Raw genomic sequence first — 22,718 nt, 5'->3', positions numbered from 1 at the left:
GAGCGTCGAACCAAAGCAAGATAATGGGGTGGAAGTTTGGGGCGATATGGAACGGATGAAGCTTGCGGGATATAGCGGGTAGATGCGCACTGGATTGTTGTGGTGAGAGTGCCAATTTGTTCAGTAAGATCATCCGAAGTGACTGGGCCTTGGTAGGGTTCTATGGTAGAAGATATATAGGTACGATAGCTAAGCCAGTCGGCCTTGTCATATCGAGGTGTAGCTCGAGAAGCCGGCAAACGTGGTGGACATGCAAGACCCGTATTGTAGGTCAGTTTGATAGGAGCATGATCGATACCGAGCAAATCTAAGACTGTGACAGTGCAATGAGGAGCTAATGTATTGGAAGTAAGTGCGATATCTGGCATGGTGTTTGAAATTGGTCGAGTAAGAGAAGGAAGTACAAGTAGTATGCCAGTAGTATGAGTGGTGATGAAATCACAAAACTGAGTGCGTTCCTGGCTTATCGACTGTGTGAAGGTTTATATCTGCAAGGATAGTGAAATGTTTGTACGTATCGGATATATATGAAAAGAAGGCGATTGGAATGGTATTGCCAGGTCGAACATAGATTGTAGCGAAGGTAAATGCTATGGACTTGAAATAAATGGTGGTGATGACATATTCAGGTAATTGCAGGTGAGGACAAGAGTGCTGTCTGTATGGCAAATAATTGCGAAACCGAATAGCAGCTCCACCGTTAGCGCGAAGGGTTGGTAGGGTATTGTCATGTCGGATCAAGTCATTGCGAGGGATTCTGCACGAGATGGACTTTTAAAGAAAGGATTCGTTTAGAAGAAATAGTGATCTGCTCTTCTAATAGTACTGCCTGGAAAAGGTCTTTGTTTTTAGGGAGTGAACGGATGTTGAGGAACAAAAAGTTTAAATCCATGATGCGTATGAAGTTAGACTATTGGTCTATCTGTTACACAGATAGCTGTGTTTCCATCTGTTTTCTTTATTTGCTATTCTTGTGCCTTAGCATATACGAACATAAGGTGACAGAACTGTTGCCTATATAACTGTTGTCAGACTATTGACAGGTTTACAACAATATTATTGTGACCGGTTACAGAAAACATAGAACATTATTCGTTACTTCGCATAAGTGCCAAAGATAATTTGCAAAGCTTTGCTGATATTAAACGATAAATACCAATGCAAATTCTCTCAGGTAGTAACTAGTTATTAATGATATGCTCGGAAAGCGATGTCTTGGTGCTGAATTAACACAGAAGTAACACGCTAAAGTGGTAGTCATTTTGTGTTATTTCAACACCTCTTTTTATGCTGTGTACTCTCCATATACTTCTGTAGAATCTTATTTCCTGCCATAAATATTAAATAATTATACTAAAATTAAGTTATGGCAGCAAATAAGAGACTATATATGGAGTAATGTGGAGAGGGGTGGGTAATTTTTACGCATAGTAGTAATCTAAAGTTAATTAAGATATTACCATTTTCTCGTTTTACTTCACGCTAAAACCAGGAAGTGGTAATATTTGATACTTTGTGAATAATTACAAACTTACAACATGTGTAACACTAATGATATTGATATCTTTTAAATTAAACAAATTTGAAAAAGACAGCACAGTACTGAAAAAAAAACGGGAGGAAAAGTGGACCCAGGATGCATTACTGAATTATTTTTCTCAGTAACTGGAACTAGTCACGGCCAAAATTCTAACTACATAATGTTAATGGAAGTGCGACTAGTGTTGAGAACTTAGTACACGGAACGCGTGCTACTCAAGAAAGAGAGTCGGAATGTCCAAGTGATGAACCTGAAAGAACATGAATCTGAGAAGAAATTACAGTTACCAAAGAAACAGAATTTCAAAACTGATTACGTTCAGGTAACTCAGAAGAAGCCGAACCTGCTCAATGATTTGTCATTGACTTAAAGAGTGTGGGTAATTGACCGACTGTAATTAACGATAATTTTACGCTGATACTTGTTCGTCAAGGCTCTAGCATAATTTTAATATTGTTAACATAGCGTAGTTTAACATTTAATTTTTTTGACAATTCCCAAATTTAAGGGTGAACCAGTGTACCCTCCCAACATTTAAGAAGATCGATGATACCTGTGTTTTATGAAAGATAATTAACCCCTGTACTCATTCATAGCATAATAAAACCTATTAAAGAGAATAAAATAGATAAAAAGAACTTTGAAATTTAAATTTCTGGCAATATTTTACCCATACAAGGTAATGAAACGGACCCAAAAATTTAGAGGAGGTGTTCAATGACATCAAACCACGTGACCCCAGGGTGAGGCTTATTTTAAATTTCCCGCGCAGGAGCAGTTTAAGACCACGTGACTTCTAACAACCAATAAGAATCATCACATCATTAAAATCCGCTAATCAGCGACGTTTAACCCATAAAGGAACAAGAGTGATTACAGTAAGATAGGCAAACCCACGTATCAAAATATTACACTAAAACCATATTGCAAGTAATAACGGGTGTACTCAAGAGCGAGTCTTAGAAGTACAGACCCTCAAATACTTCATTTTGTTTATTAAACACTATAATACTTTTTTGTCATTAAGCGAATCTCCTAAGTTACGACTTGTTATTTCGAACATCTGAACTCCCTACGAAATCAAAACTTGGGATGCTGATTTTAACAATAAACTTTTGTCAGTACAATAATAGCCTCGTATTTTAAAAATCCAAAAGAAAGTAATCATCACTTGTCCCACTCTGCAGGAGGCCATGTTCCCTAGAATTTAATTCAGTATTTTTTTCTCCATCCACTGTAAAAAAATCGTGTTATTTCAACCACATGCTTATGTGTTAACACGATTGTGTTAAAATATAACACAAACAAGTGGTTAGAACAACTCACTCTCCATTTGGAGTTGTGTGTCAAATGCCGGTAGTTGAAATGACACACAGCCTGTGTGTTAAATTAACACAAGTAATGTTGTAAATAGAAAGAAAACGGTTCGTATTTTTTCAGAAATGTACGTTTTTTTAGAAAAAAAATATTGCCTCTCGTTTTTTTCTAAATTTCGTTTTTTTTTCAAATAGTCATTTGTAATGCATCTTACGTCTATTTAAGTATGAAATATTTTTATGTAGGTGTAATCACCGTAAAATGCAACATAAATTAAACGCTAGATAGTGATACACTACAAATATTTTACAATTTACATGAATACCATACCTATTAACAATTCGGGTTTCAGCAGTTTTCATCAATATCAACTAAGAAATAAAAGCAGAAATGAAATTTTGTTTTTTCGTGAAAGCAGGCCTTTAATAAGTACGAAAATAATGTCACGAACAGTATAAAATTCCAATAACTTGTCTAAAGGTAAAAACTAATACTAATTTGCCTAATAGTATTTTTCTAAATGTCATATATAAATAATTTGTCAACTAGATATATATGATATGCAGAGTCGGCTCTACCATATTAGTCCAGTAAAGATAGCCCATTTTTCTGCCAAGAAAGGAACAAATTAGTAACAAGCTGAAAATTGGTATGGAAGTAGGGGGATGTGTCAGGAATAACATACTAAAAGTCCCCTAAAATCCCATTGTAGCTTTTCCCGCAATTTTGAAAAATGTCCGCCATATTAGATGACGACAAGGAATTTATGGAAATCGTCACCCTTTATGTTTATTCTTCTAGCCACCATTCTAATTATCACAAAGCCATGAATCATATATGGTTGGAAAGCTTGAAAGACAGAGAATATAAGTAAATAACATATATGCCCATCGTGCTAAATTTCTAGAAGAAGAGGAAGAAGAAAACAGCTTTATTTATTTAAAAAAGATATTTTCAGAAATCATGAGAAGTTTGCAACACTGACAATTATTGCACACCAACGAAACACCACCAAAAGATATCCTTGATATTTATCTCAATCATAGCCAACAATGACACAAATCGGTGTAATACAAGCCGAGAAAAAAATATAACTTATGTTACTTTCTGACCTCTTTGTAGTGCATAAGGGGACATACACTTTCACGGTTCTAGTCAGCTTCTTTTATCACATAGGATCAAGAGTTATATACGAGGAAATCTTGGATCATTAGAAATCTTAAGAAACGTAAATTCGAACGAGGTAACACATACTAATCAAGCCCAATTTGTGGCAGAAGCGCAAAACCCAAAATTTCGGAAAAAACGTGATTTTCGCATAAATTCTTCAAACCTTGCAACACTGACAATTATTGTGTGTTAACAAAAATCAGCCACCGTTTTCAGTATCGTCATTATTAATTTACTTTTTAAAATGGCCAACGTTTTTCCCAATGGAGTAAGCTTTTATGATATATAGTTTTACATCACTTAAATATAGCACAAAAATCATTTTTTGACAGCATTAGAAAGTAGCAGAAATTGGTAGTCTCCTATTCATAGGAAAATCGTAATTCACACACTTAAAATCACTCTCAACTACAATAGTCATTTGAATGTATTTTTTTAAATGTCTTGTTTAAACTAGAATGCCATTTTCCTCCTAGTATTCTTCAAATCAACTTAGTATTTACATTAGACGTTAGTATGCACTTTAAGAACATTTTTGTAACTAGTCTATTTGGACTTATTTTATTAGAAATCAATGAGGTTATCATTATCTCGTTCATCTCTATGGTCTTCATCATTTGGTTCTGCATTCATACATCCAATTCCTCGACAATGACATAAATTAGAGCACACAATTCCTGCTTTCCGAAAACCGTACATACTTTCACAGCCCTTTGTACAGTTACAGGATATTACACGGAGCGGGTTCCTTTGTCATTCTTGCTGGTGCGAGAATACCTCCTAATGTTGTCCATCCATATTCAGTCGCTCGCAAATCATTTCCACGGTACTTTTGAACCTGATGATATGGTGTTTCGCAGCATCACTGGTGGGTGGCAGTTTTGCCAATTGTATTTCGTTCTGAATTGGGAGCAGGAACTTACTGCAAGGATGTATGAATGATACTGGAATTCATCCAGTAACGTTACTATTACTGGAGAATCGTAGTATGTTAGTAGAAATGATGTGCCAGCTTCATAGATTGTACACTAGCATTATCATGGTTCAAAACTTCAAGTGATCGGCATAAATCTTCCCGTTTTTGAAGTAATTGCAATGGCTTTTTCTTTCCCTGTCGATACAAATCACATGATGTGTCGCATCCAGTTAAAGCATGGTAACTGAGCAAAACAGTTAGTATATTTGTCTGTGTATCTTACAACTTCTTAGTACTAAATTCTTTACTCACCTCTTGTACACGTCCAATGTCGTACTGATTATTTCGAAATGTGATGTCGTACTGATTATTACCTTGTTCAAGCAAAATGATTAAAATGTCAACATCCTTGCCAATTACTACGACTTGCCTACAAGGATTTAAAGATTTGGCTACAGCAGTTTTAGCTATAAGTGCGTCAGCATCACTCCTTGCTTGCTGGGTTTGAATTCCAGCTTGTGTCAAATGAACCATCTACTCACGGGCGAAACAATCCTTATTTTTGAAATTACCTAAGAATTTATCTTTTTTTTTGGTTAATAATATGGTTTAATAACACTAAAGCTGATTGAACCTTTGACTAACGTTGCTCCCACTCAGCGGCTTTTGTACAGTTTTCAGTGCAATACCCATAAAAAATAATTGTTGCTTTCGTTCCTGAGTTTGTGAGTACATAGGACATATACGAGTTGTGCACGTCAAGGTATGTTCCATGTTGTGGTCAAACAACATGATGTAGAAGCAAGCCTCCATCTATAACGTACACAGTGTTTTTAATTTGAGTTTTAAAATTTGTCCGATATTCAAACATGTCGTACAAAGCAAACTTTTTCGTTTTTCTCATGGACATTTCTGTGAAGAGAGAAAGTGAATAGGGTGCAAGCTCGTAAGCAAAACACTGCTGAAGTTCTTTTTCGGACTTCTACTCATATGATTCAGTTGAAGTCTGGTGTTTACAGCTAGTAGCTCATCACGAATACGCACTACATTGTGCATTACGGGTAGTTGGATGACTTTATCTTTTTGTTTAAGTTTCACATTTCCCAAAGTCTGTCCAAACATTCCTTCCATAGCAGCCAATCCGATTTCCTTAGATTTATCAGTTGACCATTTCATTATCTACCATGCCAGTGCTTAGAGACGCGAGCTCCGGATATGAAGGGAATGGAGAATGCTGGCAAAACCAACGCAAGAACTTCTGTAGATGTAATATATCACGCGATTGACTGCTTTGGTACAGTTCCACATGCCGACCAGTGTGAAGTTCATGCCTATCTTTGTTTAATAATTTTTCAAGACATTCTCGTAAGTGGCACGCTGCTGGCACACTTGACACACACCTAGATATTATCTTTTCAGTCATGCCTCTCCCATGGGTCAGTCCACCACTGCTCTTCATTGCTCTCGCTAAAACCTGCTCAATCGTCATATCAGACCATGTACCACTCCAAAATATATCTTTTCTACGAATAGTGAAGTAACCGTCTCCTGCAAATAGCTGGAACTGATGAAGATCAATTTCATCCTCCAACCGCAACATTTCTGTAAGTACAGATGTGCGTATTTGGCATACAAAAGATGCTCAGCTGCATAGAAGTATGGTAACATTTCTTACATGCAGAGAAGATGAAGATTCAAGTCTTCAGTTCTTTCGAATTAAAAGATGCATAATTTCTACAAGCTGAAAGTACAGAGCGAATAATTTAGAGATACGGCTTGTTTCTGCAGCAGCGTCAATGAATAACTTCAGGTCATTTGCAATCTTGATTGACTATGAATATTGAACAACTACATCAGTATCGATATCTTCTTCAGTCATCAGAGGAATACAAACATCTCGCAATTGACGCACAAACTCCTCAGTGCCGTCTGATTCATTAATTAAACAGTATATATTGCAATTGCTAAGGGCCGTGTTGTGTTAAAAAAAATGCGCTCGCAAAGCACGAGCAATAAGAATGGCCTGGCTTTATATGTGGCATGGAGTTACTAGCATACACACAAGACCAAAGTTCTTCAATGCCACTACCTTTCATTATATATGCAACTGTTTTCATAAATGACATTATAGAGTGAAAAACCCCGAAGTCTAACAACCACTGACGGTAATTCACCAGAATTTCTACATGCTACTACAATGTCACATGCTTTAGAGTACAAAGGTTGATCCAACGTGACTAAGCACGCTATTTTGCTTATTTCCTGCACATTCTTTCCTGGCAAACATAAGTGCCGAGTATACAGAATCCATGCTTATTGGTTGAAGATTGATGAGAGGTTGAATTACTACATAATATGTTTGATACTTATGATTGTTGCTTGTCACCACCTGCATAAATCCATTCCAATTCGGCCAAGTTAGTGTCTTCAACCATTTGAGAATCATCCATGTTACATCGTACAGAAGGTGGATTTCAGTTTGGATATTCAGAAAACGAAGGTATCTTATATCTTCAATGATTAAATCCGAAAGGCCATTACCTTTGCGTGTGTACGTTAAAGTGGTATATTCCATTCATTCTTTGACAGTGTACGTTTTTTGAACCCAGGTATTGCTCAATGATATGCGAGCGACTGAATATGAATGGACAACATTAGGAGGTATCCTCGTACCAGCAAGAATGACCAGGGAACCCGCTCCGTGTAATATCCTGTAACTGTACAAAAGGATGTGAAAGTATGTACGGTTGTCGGGAAGCAGGAATTGTGTGCTCTAATTTATGTCATTCTCGAGGAATTGGATGTGCGAATGCAAAATCAAATGTTGAAAACTATGGAGATGAACGAGATAATGATAACCTCATTGATTTCTAATAAAATAAGTCCAATTGACTAGTAACAAAAATGTTCTTAAAGTGCATACTAACGTCTAATGTAAATACTAAGTTGATTTGAAGGATACTAGGAGGAAAATTGCATTCTAGTTATGAACAAGACATTTTAAAAAAATACACTCAAATCACTACTGTAGTTGAGAGTGATTTTAATTACGATTTTCCTATGAATAGGAGACTACCAATTTCTGCTACTTTCTAATGCTGTCAATAAATGATTTTTGTGCTATATTTAAGTGATGTAAAACTATATATCATAAAAGCTTACTCCATTGGGAAAAACGTTGGTCATTTTAAAAAGTAAATTAATAATGACGATAGTGAAAACGGTGGCTGAGTTTTGTTAACATACGATAATTGTCAGTGTTGCAAGTTTTAAAGAATTTATGCAAAAATCACGTTTTGTTCCGAAATTTTGGGTTTTCCGCTTCTGCCACAAATTGGGGTTGCTTAGTGTAAGTGTTACCTCGTTGGAATTTACGGTTCTTAAGATTTCCAATGATATATAACTCTTTGCCCTATGTGATAAAAGAAGCTGACTAGACCCGTGAAAGTGTATGTCACCTTATGCACTTTTGTACAAAGAGGTCAGAAAGTAACACAAGTTATATTTTTTTCTCGGCTTGTATTGCACCGATTTGTGTCATTGTTGGCTATGATTGAGATAAATATCAAGGATATCTTTTGGTGGTGTTTCGTTGGTGTGCAATAATTGTCAGTGTTGCAAACTTCTCATGATTTCTGAAAATATCTTTTTTAAATAAAAAAAGCTGTTTTCTTCTTCCTCTTCTTCTAGAAATTTAGCACGATGGGCATATATGTTATTTACTTATATTCTCTGTCTTTCAAGCTTTCCAACCATATATGATTCATGGCTTTGTGATAATTAGAACGGTGGCTAGAAGAATAAACATAAAGGGTGACGATTTCCATAAATTCCTTGTCGTCATCTAAATATGGCGGACATTTTTCAAAATTGCGGGAAAAGCTACAATGGGATTTTAGGGGACTTTTAGTATGTTATTCCTGACACATCCCTCTACTTCCATACCAATTTTCAGCTTGTTACTAATTTGTTCCTTTCTCAATCCTATCTTTACTGGACTAATATGCAACACGTGTATTTGCGTGGAGCGGCAAGCTTGGATGGTCTGGCAAAATCTGTCATAAGTGTATTATTTAAATTAAATATTTCTTGTTGGAAACAGACTTCATGATGATGGTAGTTACATTTACTAAGCAGACCTTCTATTTGAATACTACATTCATAAATTATGTTTAGGTTGCATTAGTTTAAGGCCACATGGACAATGCTAAAGCAAATGGTCGAATAAATCCGAGCACAAATTGCTTGATTGTTGTCAAATGCAAGAATTCAATTCTCGAATAGTAGTGAATATCTGTTCCCTTTAGTAAGTTATCACAGTTTTGATATGAAACTTAGTCTTGTTTTTGTCAGAAACAAGTTCCTTATCATTGAAGATAGAAACAAGTTTTTTTTAATGTTAGAAGATGTAGAAGAAAAATCAAGGAATAAAGATAAAAGAGCTGCGAAACATGGTCACTTACTCTGAGGGAAGAACATAGACTGAAAGTATTTGAGAACAAGATCCTGAGACGAATATTCGGACCCAAGAGGAACGGGAATGGGGAATGGTGGAAACTTCATAACGAGGAACTGCATAATTTATATGGTTTACCCAACATTGTTAGGGTCGTCAAGTCTAGGAGGCTTAGATGGGCGGGTCATGTAGCTAGAATGGAACAGAGTAGAAACGCTTTCAAAGTCTTGACTGGAATACCGATCGGAAAACGACCATTAGGAAGACTTAGGCGCAGATGGGAGGACAATGTTAAGATGGATCTCGCAGAGATAGGAATACAAAGTAGGAACTGGATCCAATTAGCTAAGGATAGAAGTCAGTGGAGAGCTTTTGTGAACGCGGCATTGAACCTCCGGGTTCCAAAGGCTATAGAGTTAGTTTTTTAGTTAGTTAGTTGCACTGGAATTGCAAACTGATACATTGAGATTGAAGCTCGATAGTGAATTCTATAAAAAGGATTACCATCTTTCCTCTGCAGGTGTGTTTGCTTTATCTTTCACTAACATAATAGATTAATATTTAAAGAAAAAAAAAAGAGACACAACGGGAGTGCATTTTTAATAAGTATTTAAGCCTTTCTGAGTGCGACTGCACTTACCCTCACCTTTGTTGTTCATGCTGGAGTAGCATACTTAAAATCATAACTTTTAAGATTTGTTCTTTCTGGAGAAAGGGGAAGGCGGCAAATTATGCCATTGCGCAAGGCGACAAATTGACTAGGACCGGCCCTGATGATATGATGATATGATGATGATATAAAAGACATGAATATAGGATGACTCAATTTGAAGTAATGCAGGGTGTTTCAAAATTAATAGTAGGGTTTTGAAACTTTGTAGTATCTATTACAATTAACTTACAATTATAAATATTATATCAAATGAAAGAGCAATCGAAACAGTTTTGTACGCACGCACGTACATGCATTGTTTCTTCTGTCTACCGTTAGAAAGAGCAAGTAGCAAAGATAGAGGCTAGAGAGCAGAAAACTTTTTGTGTTTTAATAAAGACTGAATCTGTACAGTGCAACTGTCTGTGTGAAGAATATTAAGTAGACGCTTGCAACTACGTCTTTATCGTTTGCAGTTGCTACAGGTCTAAAGCCTACATACTACGGTTTACGTGCCAATTTCGCAAGTGAAACATTCCTACATAACAATGAAGATTTTCTGGATCGTGTCGTCTTCAGTGATAAATCGACGTTTCACCTAAGAGCTAATGTGAACACTCATAATGTTTGCACCTGGCTGTCAGCAAATCCTCAGGAGATGGTACAGTTGAAACGAGACTCCCCTAAATTGAATGTGTTTTGTGCCATATGGCGGACAGTTTATGGGCCTTTCTCGCCTATCGACTAGATGTGTGCCGTGTGTGACGAATGAATCTCACATTGAATACTTGTAGCAGAGACTGTTTGAGGTGTTCTTTTACTTGATGCATTGCTTATAATTGTACGTAAAATGTAATAAGTACTACGAAGACTTAAAACCCTAAAATTTATTTTGAAACACCCTGCATTTCTCACCAAGTGTTGGAATTAAGATGTAAAAAGAAGAGAAAATTTTTCTTATAAAGTTATTGTTTACAACGATATTATTATTAGTCGAGACTATAACTACAACAACAACACACGAGTTAGTAGTCAAAAAAATGTAATTAAATGTATACTCGGTGGCCCAGGTGGCCAAAGTGGCACACACGGGTGTGTCACTTGTTTAATCCGCTCCTGTGTGGACACTAATTAAGATATCGGGATATTATTCTTGCAAAATATGGTTGGACTATAGTTTATCATATTAATTTCTTTTTCTTCTGGTGTCGAATTTCCTTCTCAAATTTCACCCCAGTCAAAAATTCGAGAATTTTCTAATTTCGAATTTCCTTTACTTCTTTTTTTCCTGTAGCTTCCTTCGTTGTAGAAAGACATTCTTAAGACTTGCCAGGTAGATACTTTGGATGGATACCTAACTGTTGACATCAATTGGACGGGCCTGCGCGCAGTGTTGCCAATTAGGGAAATTAAAATTCTCCTATGTTTGGGGAAAAATTATAAATTTTTGTTTATAAATCCGTACCTATCCGTCCGAGTGCAAGTCAACTTACGCCAACCGAACATTTGTCCTAACTTAACAAACGCAAGTACAGATCGTTATAATGGGGTAATTAGGGGGCGCACGTAAAATTCGTATTTAGATTCTAACCCTTGATTTTCTAGTTTGTCCTTACTTTTCTGTTTACCGTAATATATTTTTGGTAATTAGAAGCTTTGTTCCTTAAATATCACCATAATACTTGTAGGATATATTAGTGGTGTACCAATGTTTAATTTAAGATAGTTTGCATCTGTCTGGTAGCAGTGTTGCCAGCTACAGAAAATTTTAATTCCAGATTTTAGGGGGAAATTTTGGAAAAATTATATGTTTTGTCTCTATTATTTCCCCCTTGTTGGCTATATCGGAACAAACGTACCAGTATCTGGAAGTCTCGTCTTTGCTCTACACAACGCACTATAGAAAGTTTCAATAGGATAATTAGGGGAAGTACAGTTGAGGTTTACAGTAGACCTTGTTCTCTAATTGGAAAGATAACTGTGATTTTTTTTGAAGGTAGAATGAGATATTTTTTATGGACATGCTTACTTTATTAGATATCGTCGCAATACTTGCAGGATATACTTGTAGTATATATTAGAGGGATACCTAAGCTTATTTTAAGATAGTTTGTGTGTGTCTGATAGTAGTGTTGCCAGCTACAGGAAATTTTAATTCCAGATTTTAGGGGCAAATTTTGGAAAAAAAACTTTTTTATTTCTATTATTTCCTTCTTGTTGGCTACATTCAAACAAACGTACCAGTGTCTAACAGCCTCATCCTTAGCCTACACAGTGCACCATAAAAAGTTTCACTAGAATAATTAGGGGAAGTACAGTTGAGGTTTATAATAAACCATGTTCTGAAAATGGTAAGAAAATGGTGAATTTCTGACGTAGAATGAGATTTTTTTTTAAAATTTCATGCTTACTTTGTTAAATGTCGCCATGATACTTGTAGGATATATTCTTGGAGTACTACGGTTTATTTTCAGATAGTTTTCGTCTGTCTGATGGCAGCGTTTCCAGCCAAAACAATTAATTCCCGCTATTAGGTGAAAAATTCGGAAAATTTCCCTTTTCCCCTGTATTATTACCCTCTTACTGGCTACATTGAAACAAACGTACCACTACCTGAAAGCTTCCTCTTTGCCCTACAGAACGCACCATAAAAAGTTTCAATAGGATAGTTAGAGAAGCTCTAGTCCCGGCATATTTGATTTTTGCTTCTGAGGCCTAAAAAGTGTCAAAATTGCATGTGTCTGACAGAAATGTTTCTTTCCCTCTTTGAATGGAAGCCAGCGACTTCAGGATTTCACTGTACCTTGTCAACACACCAAAGATTTGTTTAGTTGACTTGAACCCATATAGCAGCAGTGGTGCTAGATACAAAAAAATTTGAAATTCGGTTAGGGAATTTTTTGTAAATTTTCACACCTACATTTCCCTCAATAATTTTTCACCCATTGGCAACACTGCAATACAACTTACACTAAAAAATAGCCACATCCATTTTCTAAAAAACAAGGCCTTAACCATATCAATCGAATGAATAGTTTTGAGCAATAAGTCACTAACTGGAAATGTAAGAAAACGCCAAAAATGAACTGGGGCCGAAAGGAATAATTACACAATTTTGCTCGTATAGGTACAAAGAAACAAACGATTTGTAAGTTACGAGGGCTTCGACTCAAGTGATGATGTATGAAGGGGTGATATGTTTATGTACTTTATTTACAAATCACACATATCACATCCAAAGCTAATGAACTGTATGATTAAACCCATTTTACTGATTCACCCAGATATCATGAAGGAACGAGAAATAAGACTTGACGAATATTTTAGATGTTACTTGCTTCAATTCTTATTTAAAGGTACATGTGTTAATATGATAAATATAACATGCTTTGTTCATATGTTAATATACTGATATAATACTTAAATATTAGTACAATGAATTACTTATCTTAACATCTTTCTGCAGTAATCGTTGCTTGCTGCTAGCTAAACCACATGTTGCTTGCTAACCATCATACTTTGTCTTCGATCACACATAAACTGAGTAGCACTCTAAAACACTGTTAAGAACATGTGAATCTTGTATATTAATGAACATGAGTATTTCTCTAAAACCTATGAATAAATATGCTTTTCTGAAACTATTAATGAATATGCTTGTCTAGTTGAACTTCGAAGCACATTGTCGAATGCACAGACACACCTTGAATAGCACACTGAAGGCACTGTTGCCAGCCAATGCAAACACAACTCACTAAAACTCACCAGAAAAATCACTAAAAGAATCACAAGGAATTCACTAAAACCATTAAACTATATACAAAAAATGAAACTAATATGAATAAAAATAATGCACATATGCAAGCTTATCCATCCTCCCCCTCCTTGATTGAACACAATCAATTAACGCTCTAGGGGCAAAGGAATTAGCTTAGCAACACTACGCCGAAAAATGCCACTTTTACACTTCACAGTTGCCACTCGCACTAAATTATCACTGCCCGGATGAACTTCTTTAATCACACCTAACTTCCACACTTGAGGAGGAACATTGTCTTCTTTTAACAATACGACCATGCCCGGTTGTAGATTAGGCTGAGCTGACTTCCATTTTCTTCTTTGTTGTAACTGGTTGAGGTAATCCCTTGACCAACGTTTCCAAATATGCTGCTTCATTTGTTGAATCCGTTGCCATCTTCCTAGTCTGTTGATAGGCACGTCTAGTAGATCTGGTTCCGGAAGGCTGAGAAGTGTAGCTCCCATTAAAAAATGTCCTGGACTGAGATACATTGGATCTGTAGGATCGTTGGAAATGGCTGTCAATGGTCTTGAATTTAGAATGGCTTCAATTTGAATAAGTAACGTGTTCAACTCTTCGTATGTCAGACTTGCAGTTCCTGCTACACGCCGTAGGTGGTACTTCATGGATTTTATTGAACTTTCCCATGACCCCATGTGAGGAGATCTGGCTGGAATGAATTTCCATTCTAAACCTTCTTGAGCTGAGTATTCCAGGATGTGCTTTCTGTTAGTCTTGGATTCAAAAAATTGTTGCAATTCTCGATTGGCGCCAACAAAGTTGGAACCATTGTCGCTGCAGATAGATAAGCATTTTCCTCGCCTAGCAACAAATCTCTTCAATGCTGCGATGAAGGCTTGAGAACTTAAGTCTGACACTATTTCTATGTGAACTGCTCTAGTGGCTAAACAGATGAACAACGCTGCATATACCTTCATTTGAATTTTGCTGCGAATCGTGGGCTTGACATAAAAGAATCCTGCATAGTCCACTCCCACGTGTACAAATGGTCTTGCTTCATTTACTCTCTCCTTGGGTAAGTGTCCCATTAACTGTGATGAACTTGTTGATCTCCACTTGAAACAAACCAAACAATTGTGTACTATTTCCTTGACCATCTTCTTAGCTCTTGGAATCCAATATCTGGTACGCAAAGATGCAATAAGAAGCTGTGGTCCTGCATGAAGCAACCTTTTATGTTCTTCTTTGACTATCAGATGGGTGAAATGATGTCCTGCAGGTAAGATGAATTGATGCTTGTTGTCGTACTCCAAGTTTGAATGTTCCAATCTTCCTCCTACTCTTAGCATTCCTTCCGTGTCCAGAAATGGAAAAAGATCCTTGATTGGGCTCTTTGTTGAAACTTCCATTTGTTGCTGCAAGTTCAATATTTCTTGATGATAGGTAGTATGTTGTACTATCTTGATACATCTGTGTAACGCTAAACGAAGTTCCGAAGCGTCAAGACTATCGGTTTTTCTTTCTAATTTCTTGGAAAGACAATTCTTTTTGAATCGCAAACAATATGCTACTACTCTCAACATTTTGTTTAACGATGAATACCTTTTCATAAAGCTTGTTTCATGAACTGCCACCAAACTTATCATGACTTTCTTCTCTTCTGGAATATTAGCCGGCTCATTTTGTTCTTGACATGGCCATTCTGCTGTGTGCAGAAACTTTGGACCATGCCACCATTCTCGAGACTGAATAAGAGTATTGGGATCCGCTCCTCGACTAACTATGTCTGCCGCATTTTCTTTACTAGGCACGTGGTGCCATTGATTGATTGATGTGATTCTCTGAATTTGAGCCACCCTGTTGGATACAAATGTCTTCCAACGATTGGGAGGTGATTTGATCCATGACAAAACTATCGTCGAGTCTGTCCACAGGTGTATACCACTGACCTCTATATTCAATATGGATAGCGTTTTGTCTATTAGCTTCGAAAGTAACAGTGCTCCACATAATTCCAATCTAGGCAAAGTTTGCTTCTTCAGTGGTGCAACCTTCGACTTTGAACAAAGTAAATTGACTTCAATGTTTCCTTCTTCGTCTGTAGCCCTGATGTACACTACTGCTCCAAAATTTTCTTCACTCGCATCGCAAAAACCATGTAATTGAATTTCCTTAACGTTCTCCGAAGACATTACGTTTCTTGTAATTTGTATCTTCGCCATCGCAGGTAACCAAGACATTAATTGATTCCACTCAACTTGTAGGACTGTGTCTAATGGGTCATTCCAATCCATCCCTGTCTTCCACAACTTCTGTAAGAAATTCTTGAATTTGATGACAATTGGAGCGATTAGACCTAATGGATCGAAGATAGATGACACTATGCTGACGACTTGTCTTTTTGTCATTGCAACACTACTTTCTACTGCAGTTCCATTTTTACAAATTTTGTTCGAAATTATAAGTTTGTCTGTTAATGGAATCCATGCTATTCCTAAAGTCTTAACACCGTCTTGCTGACCAAGTATGATTGGCTGTTGTTTTTCCCTGAAGTCTTCAGGAACTCCTTGAAGTACTTCTTCTTTGTTAGAACTCCATTTACAAAGCTTGAAACCTGCTCTGCTTAAAATATTAATAAGATCCTTCTGTAGTTCTAAGGCCTTTGACACGTTTGGTACTGATTTTAACACATCATCAATGTAGAAATTGTGTTTTATTACTTCTGCCGCTTCTGGAAATTCCTTGGAATTTTCCTCCGCTACTTGCTTCAGACATCTTGTTGCCAAGAAGGATGCTGACGAAGTCCCGTACGTTACTGTTTGTAACTCATACGACTGGATCGGTTCTTCTACTGAATTTCTCCAAAGGATGCGTTGTAAACACTTGTCCTCATCATGAATTAATATTTGGCGGTACATTTTCTCTAAGTCTGCTGTAAATGCAACTGGGTACAACCGAAACCTTAAAATAATGGAGTACAAGTCATCTTGAACAATTGGCCCAACTTGAAGAATGTCATTCAATGATTTGCCATTAGACGTTTTTGCACTTGCATCAAAAACCACTCTTAATTTAGTTGTTGTACTGTCCATCTTGAATACAGGATGATGTGGAAGATAACAACTGCTGCTGCTGTTCACGTCTTCTTCTGTAACTTTTCGCATGTGACCCAAACTTAAATACTCATCCATGAAGGCGGCATATTGTTTATGAAACTCAGGATTTTGTAGCAATCTTCTTTCAAGCTGCTTAAATCTTTGTAGTGCCATGTTGTAAGACTCTCCTAAAGCTGCATTCTCTTCCTTCTTTGGTAATTTGACAATAAATCTTCCATCTCCATTTCTGGTTGTATTCTTTAAAAAATGCTTCTCACAATTTTCTTCTTCCGGCGTGTAAATCTTAGACTGAAGATCTTCGAGTTCCCAGAATTTTCTCAATTGTGTATCCAAGTCTGTCTCCATCTGAACAAAACATGAAATTACCGACTGGTTGGCTTCTTCGGGTATTGATGGCATATTTCCGACGACAACGTATCCTAGCTTCGTTTCCTGCAAAACTGGATAATTTCCTTTTCTAGTCTTCTGACCTGGCTCGAGGAGACTGTAGAATAACCCCGCACCTATAAGCATGTCCACTGACGACGAGCGATTAAAATTTGGATCGGCTAAACAGATATCTTTTGGCAAGTTCCAATTACTGTAATCAATATCCTTTGAAGGTATGCAACCTGTAATGTTTGGCAATACTAAACAATCGACCACTGCACTAAAATCACACGTTCTTGAATAAATATGAACTTTAACACTGTACTGAGCTTCGGAGGTTACAGAATTGATACCTCTAATGGGAACACGATTTTTCGTTTTCTTGAGGCCTAATCTATGAACTAAAGCTTCGCTTACAAAATTCGATTGAGACGCTGCATCTAATAACACTCTGCATTGTTGAAAACAACCTTTAGTGTCTGTTACGTTAACTAACGCTGTTGCTAATAAGACTTGCTGACCATAATTAATCTTAAATGAGCAATAAGAGTCCTGTGGTTGAACCTTAACCTGATTCTGTTCCTTAACTTTAGGTACGTTAGTATTATTGTTATTTGTTTTGCTTGAACTGTCTTTGTTAGTAGCCTCCTGAGTAGTATCTTCATGCAACAGTGTATTATGCTTAAAATTACATTTCTTACAAGTACTTGATTTGCATGCCTTTACTTGATGTTTATTACCTAAGCAATTAAAACATAATTTATTTTGCTTCACGAGCTCCTTTCTTTGATTAATGTTAGCACTCAGAAATTCTGGGCAGCGAAAAACAGCATGCGTTTCTTTGCTACGGCAAATATTACATGCATTTGGAAGCACAGTAACAAACGCATTCACTTGACTGTTATTCTTTCTTTTTGCCTTGGAATCTACACTTTTGTTGTCATAAGTACTTTCAGATTGAGTAGGACGAATGTTCTCTAACATTTGACAACGACCTTCTAAAAATGAAAATAATTCCGATAACGATGGAAAGGAGTCACTACTTTGCTCAGCTTCCCATTCCCTTTTGCTTGCCGAATCAAGTTTTTCTACTAAATGCTGTGTTAGTAGTACGTCATGCAAAGGTTTGTCCAAATTCAATGCTTCAAGGGCTTGAAAATTACTACGTGCGGTATTTACAAATTGTCTAATGTCTTTAGCGTTTTCTTTCGTTACTGGCTTGATATTGAGCAACCCTCGTACATATGTCGAAGCTATCAACCGTTTGTTTTCGTAGCGTTCAACAAGAAGCTTCCATGCGATTTCGTAATTAACTTCTACTGTAGGCAGATTTGCTATTAATGTAAACGCTTCTCCCTTGAGCGATGTGCGCAAATATTGAAACTTACAAACTGTACTTAATGATTCGTTATTGTGAATAAGGGAAATGAAAATGTCCTTAAAGGGCGACCACTCCTCGTATTTACCACAAAATATGGGCAAGGAAATTTTAGGCAATTGTACTGAACTACTACTAGAATTTCCAGCTTTGTTATTTGCTGTCCCTGAATCCGTTTTTTGTTCAAAACTATCAATAAATTCTTGTAACTTAACCTTTGAATCATAATACAGTTCCTCGAATGTAATTCTGTGCGTTTCTTGTTCACCCGTCTCATCCAAGAGCTCTATTTCTGACTGTATCTCATCAAACTTAATAAAAACCCCTTCAAGTGCAACTAGCCTTGTTCTTGCTTCTTGTATGCTAGGTTTATTTTCATTCCGTAGTTTTTGAAGAAATGTCTGTATTCTTGTTGCCTGACCTTTGACCGAAGCACGTTTCTTAATTAATTGACCCAACTGCACTTCTGCCATTGTTTCAGTCTTTTTTTTTAACTACTCAAACCGCTGACAATATGTTTTTCTTTTTTTCTTTCTTTTTACTTCTGAGTGACCTACAAACGTGTAACCTTGAATTCAGCTGGGTTGAATGCACACACACCAATGTACTGATATGAACAGTTTTGTCCTGCTTATGACAGCCAGTACCCACACAAACACACACGAGAACAAAAAATTCAAAGTCACGTTTCTCGTTCAGATATCCGGCCCGGAGGACCAAAAAATGATGATGTATGAAGGGGTGATATGTTTATGTACTTTATTTACAAATCACACATATCACATCCAAAGCTAATGAACTGTATGATTAAACCCATTTTACTGATTCACCCAGATATCATGAAGGAACGAGAAATAAGACTTGACGAATATTTTAGATGTTACTTGCTTCAATTCTTATTTAAAGGTACATGTGTTAATATGATAAATATAACATGCTTTGTTCATATGTTAATATACTGATATAATACTTAAATATTAGTACAATGAATTACTTATCTTAACATCTTTCTGCAGTAATCGTTGCTTGCTGCTAGCTAAACCACATGTTGCTTGCTAACCATCATACTTTGTCTTCGATCACACATAAACTGAGTAGCACTCTAAAACACTGTTAAGAACATGTGAATCTTGTATATTAATGAACATGAGTATTTCTCTAAAACCTATGAATAAATATGCTTTTCTGAAACTATTAATGAATATGCTTGTCTAGTTGAACTTCGAAGCACATTGTCGAATGCACAGACACACCTTGAATAGCACACTGAAGGCACTGTTGCCAGCCAATGCAAACACAACTCACTAAAACTCACCAGAAAAATCACTAAAAGAATCACAAGGAATTCACTAAAACCATTAAACTATATACAAAAAATGAAACTAATATGAATAAAAATAATGCACATATGCAAGCTTATCCATCAAGTTCTGTTGATTATTTCAATAATCTGCAACATAAATCAATAAATAATAGTTGCCAGAAAAATACAGTCATTTGAGAAAAGGATGAAAAAGAACGATGTCTTTTATTGAAAAAAAAAACTTCTCAGAAAAAAAGCGTTTTTTTTTTTTTTTTTACAACACTAAACACAAGTGTAGAATCTTCGGTGTTGTTTTCTGCGTGATTGCCAAATATGTTGGGCATCTATTTATAAAGGGTTATGAATTGAAGCTACAAACACAGTAGAAAGAAATACTTAAACAAATCCAGGTATACGAAAAATTTCAAAATGCAAACCGCGCAATGTGTTTTCAATTGTTTTACATAATGTTTCTGAAGAAACTCTAACAGCATGTGCCATTTAGGTGTTCTAAATTCATTTCCCATATTTGATGCATTTATTGCTTCTTTTTCTAAGCGATTGTGTACTAGAAGCAACAAACGCATGAACTTTATTAGATGGCAACTGGCGCCGATCATTTGGAAAGTGAATATGGAAGAACTATAAAATAAAGTAAATAGACAGTCATCATTTTGTTATAAAATTAGGTCTACATGGTGAGCAGATTTTATCTTATCCCGAACGGTTATCGTCGAATATAGGCGGCTTAAAGGAGCACTCTGATTAGCCAAATTCAAAAGACCTCAACAATTTATCCTTCTACAAGCGACGGTTCTTCATCGTCTCCATGGCCAAGTCGGAAGAGGACGCGGCTATTAATTGAAAGGTTGGTGGTTCGTGCCCCCCGCCACTGGAGTACATTTTTTTACTTATTTTAAGTGTTTTTTTTACTAAGCATAATGTAAACAAATTACACATATAGGCGATTTAACATATTTTGGGGGAGTAATTTTGTGGTTCATTAACGCTTAGGGCATGGCTCAACACTAGTAGTGTGTTAAAAACTTAACACCCCCTGTGTTAAACGCCAACACCGCGGAGTATGTGTTGAACTAACACCGCATAGTGGTGGTCACGCTGGAACCACTGCCCTGTGTTAAAATTGAGTTGAAAAACACAACCATTTTTTACTGTGTAATAACTAGGTTAAAATCCAAAAGAAGAGCATGTAAAATATGCCTAAATGCAATTCTGGAGAGAAGAAGTAGGCCTCTAGGCTCTCCTTAAATAGACCCTAATATTAAATATTATTGTTCACGAAATATATCAAAGTTGAATAATGAAGATATGAAGCTAAAAATACACGAAAGCAATACAGAAACGTAAAGAAAAATACATCATGATCATTTTTGTTGTATTTCTATCTTTATACCTCAATTTTTGCATAAATAATACTATTTTTCCCGTGCGTATGCAACTGATGTAATATCACTATGTACAACGCTGATAAGATAATTATTCTTTTCCTATACGTCATTAATGTAACTGGAGTTTAAAAACGTAATTTCATATACAAAAAATAGAATACAATCTGCCACATAAAACACGGCATACTGTTAATTTTAACAAAATGGGTCCAAACTTCCCTAACCCTAAGCTAACCCGACCCTACCCTACTTATTCCTACCTTGCATCAAGTCAATAACGTGGCAAAAACATTTGTTATGTATAAAGTGCACTCTTGCCATAAGTACGTAGCCTATCTCCCTTGTGACTATACGCTTAGCAGGAGGCTCGGGTTGAATACCGGGTGGGAGCTCATGTGGTTCGGATCCCACAATAAGCTTTCTAAGTCTACGTCTCATATAGCCTTGGTGCTGAAAGATACGCTAAACTCCAAATCAACCAACTAATTAAATAAGTACTTACCCATCTGTCGCGGTTTGTCCAGCTTAAGGTTTGCCATTATTGTAATAAATTCTTCCAGTGACTTAGACAATCTTGGATTATATCTCTTCTCTTCAGCAACTGTAGTGACTGTTAAACCTATAAGGAAATAACAAAAAAGTACAATATTAAGTATGTACTAAACGAAAACAAAACACGTGAAGATTAGTAAAATTATTTCTCATTTGCACCAATTATCACTCAGTTGTATTTACTCTTTCTCTCTAGTATTACATTTAGACATATTTTTTGCATGCTCTGCCTCTGGATTTTTAGCAATGTAAGTGTAATTTTTAGGAACAACAGGTACTTTTATATAGTTATTTCATTACATAGGCAGGCTTACATGCGAAAAAGTAGTGGAATTTCCTTTTTCTGAAATTGTTAAATTCACAAAGGTTTCTTTTCAATTTCTTGTTACATTGTAAATATTGGAATGAGATATTTGTTCTCTACGAGCTCGATGTATGTTCCCTGCACGTTACACACACACACACACACACAGAGAGAGAGAGAGAGAGAGAGAGAGGGGGGGGGGAGAAACACTGTATATTTTAGTTTCTGGTTTCCGAAAGCTAATTGGAAAATAATAATTTTGTTGCTGTCTAACTTTCCTCTAGAGGAATTGAATTTTATAGCTGAATGTTAAATATAATGGAAAATTTTCCATCAAACATCACTATACATAATATCCAAAATTGTCCGGATTATGAAAAGTGTTTTCACTTGTTTCTACATCGTGATGAAAATTTTCCGACTCACAAAAAATTGTTTTACTTTTTGCTTCAAAATGATGAAAGTTTTCCAATTTT

At 36.2% G+C, this 22,718-nt stretch overlaps 1 protein-coding gene across 1 annotated transcript in view; it reads right to left on the bottom strand.

Annotated features, from left to right (window-relative positions):
- The window catches only part of LOC145694185 (persulfide dioxygenase ETHE1, mitochondrial-like), a 60,970-nt gene that overhangs the window by 4,704 nt on the left and 33,548 nt on the right, over positions 1–22,718 (bottom strand). The window contains exon 6 of the mRNA XM_081770298.1: positions 21,889–22,005. Within this exon, the coding sequence (XP_081626424.1) occupies positions 21,889–22,005 (117 nt within the window). The remainder of the gene's footprint in view (positions 1–21,888; positions 22,006–22,718) is intronic.

Source organism: Thermobia domestica, chromosome 9 (genome assembly GCF_964235325.1).
Source record: "Thermobia domestica chromosome 9, izTheDome1.hap1.1, whole genome shotgun sequence".
Classification (NCBI taxonomy): Eukaryota; Metazoa; Arthropoda; class Insecta; order Zygentoma; family Lepismatidae; genus Thermobia; species Thermobia domestica.
The sequence above is the reverse complement of the archived record's forward strand: the minus strand, read 5'-3'. Positions and strand labels throughout refer to the sequence as shown.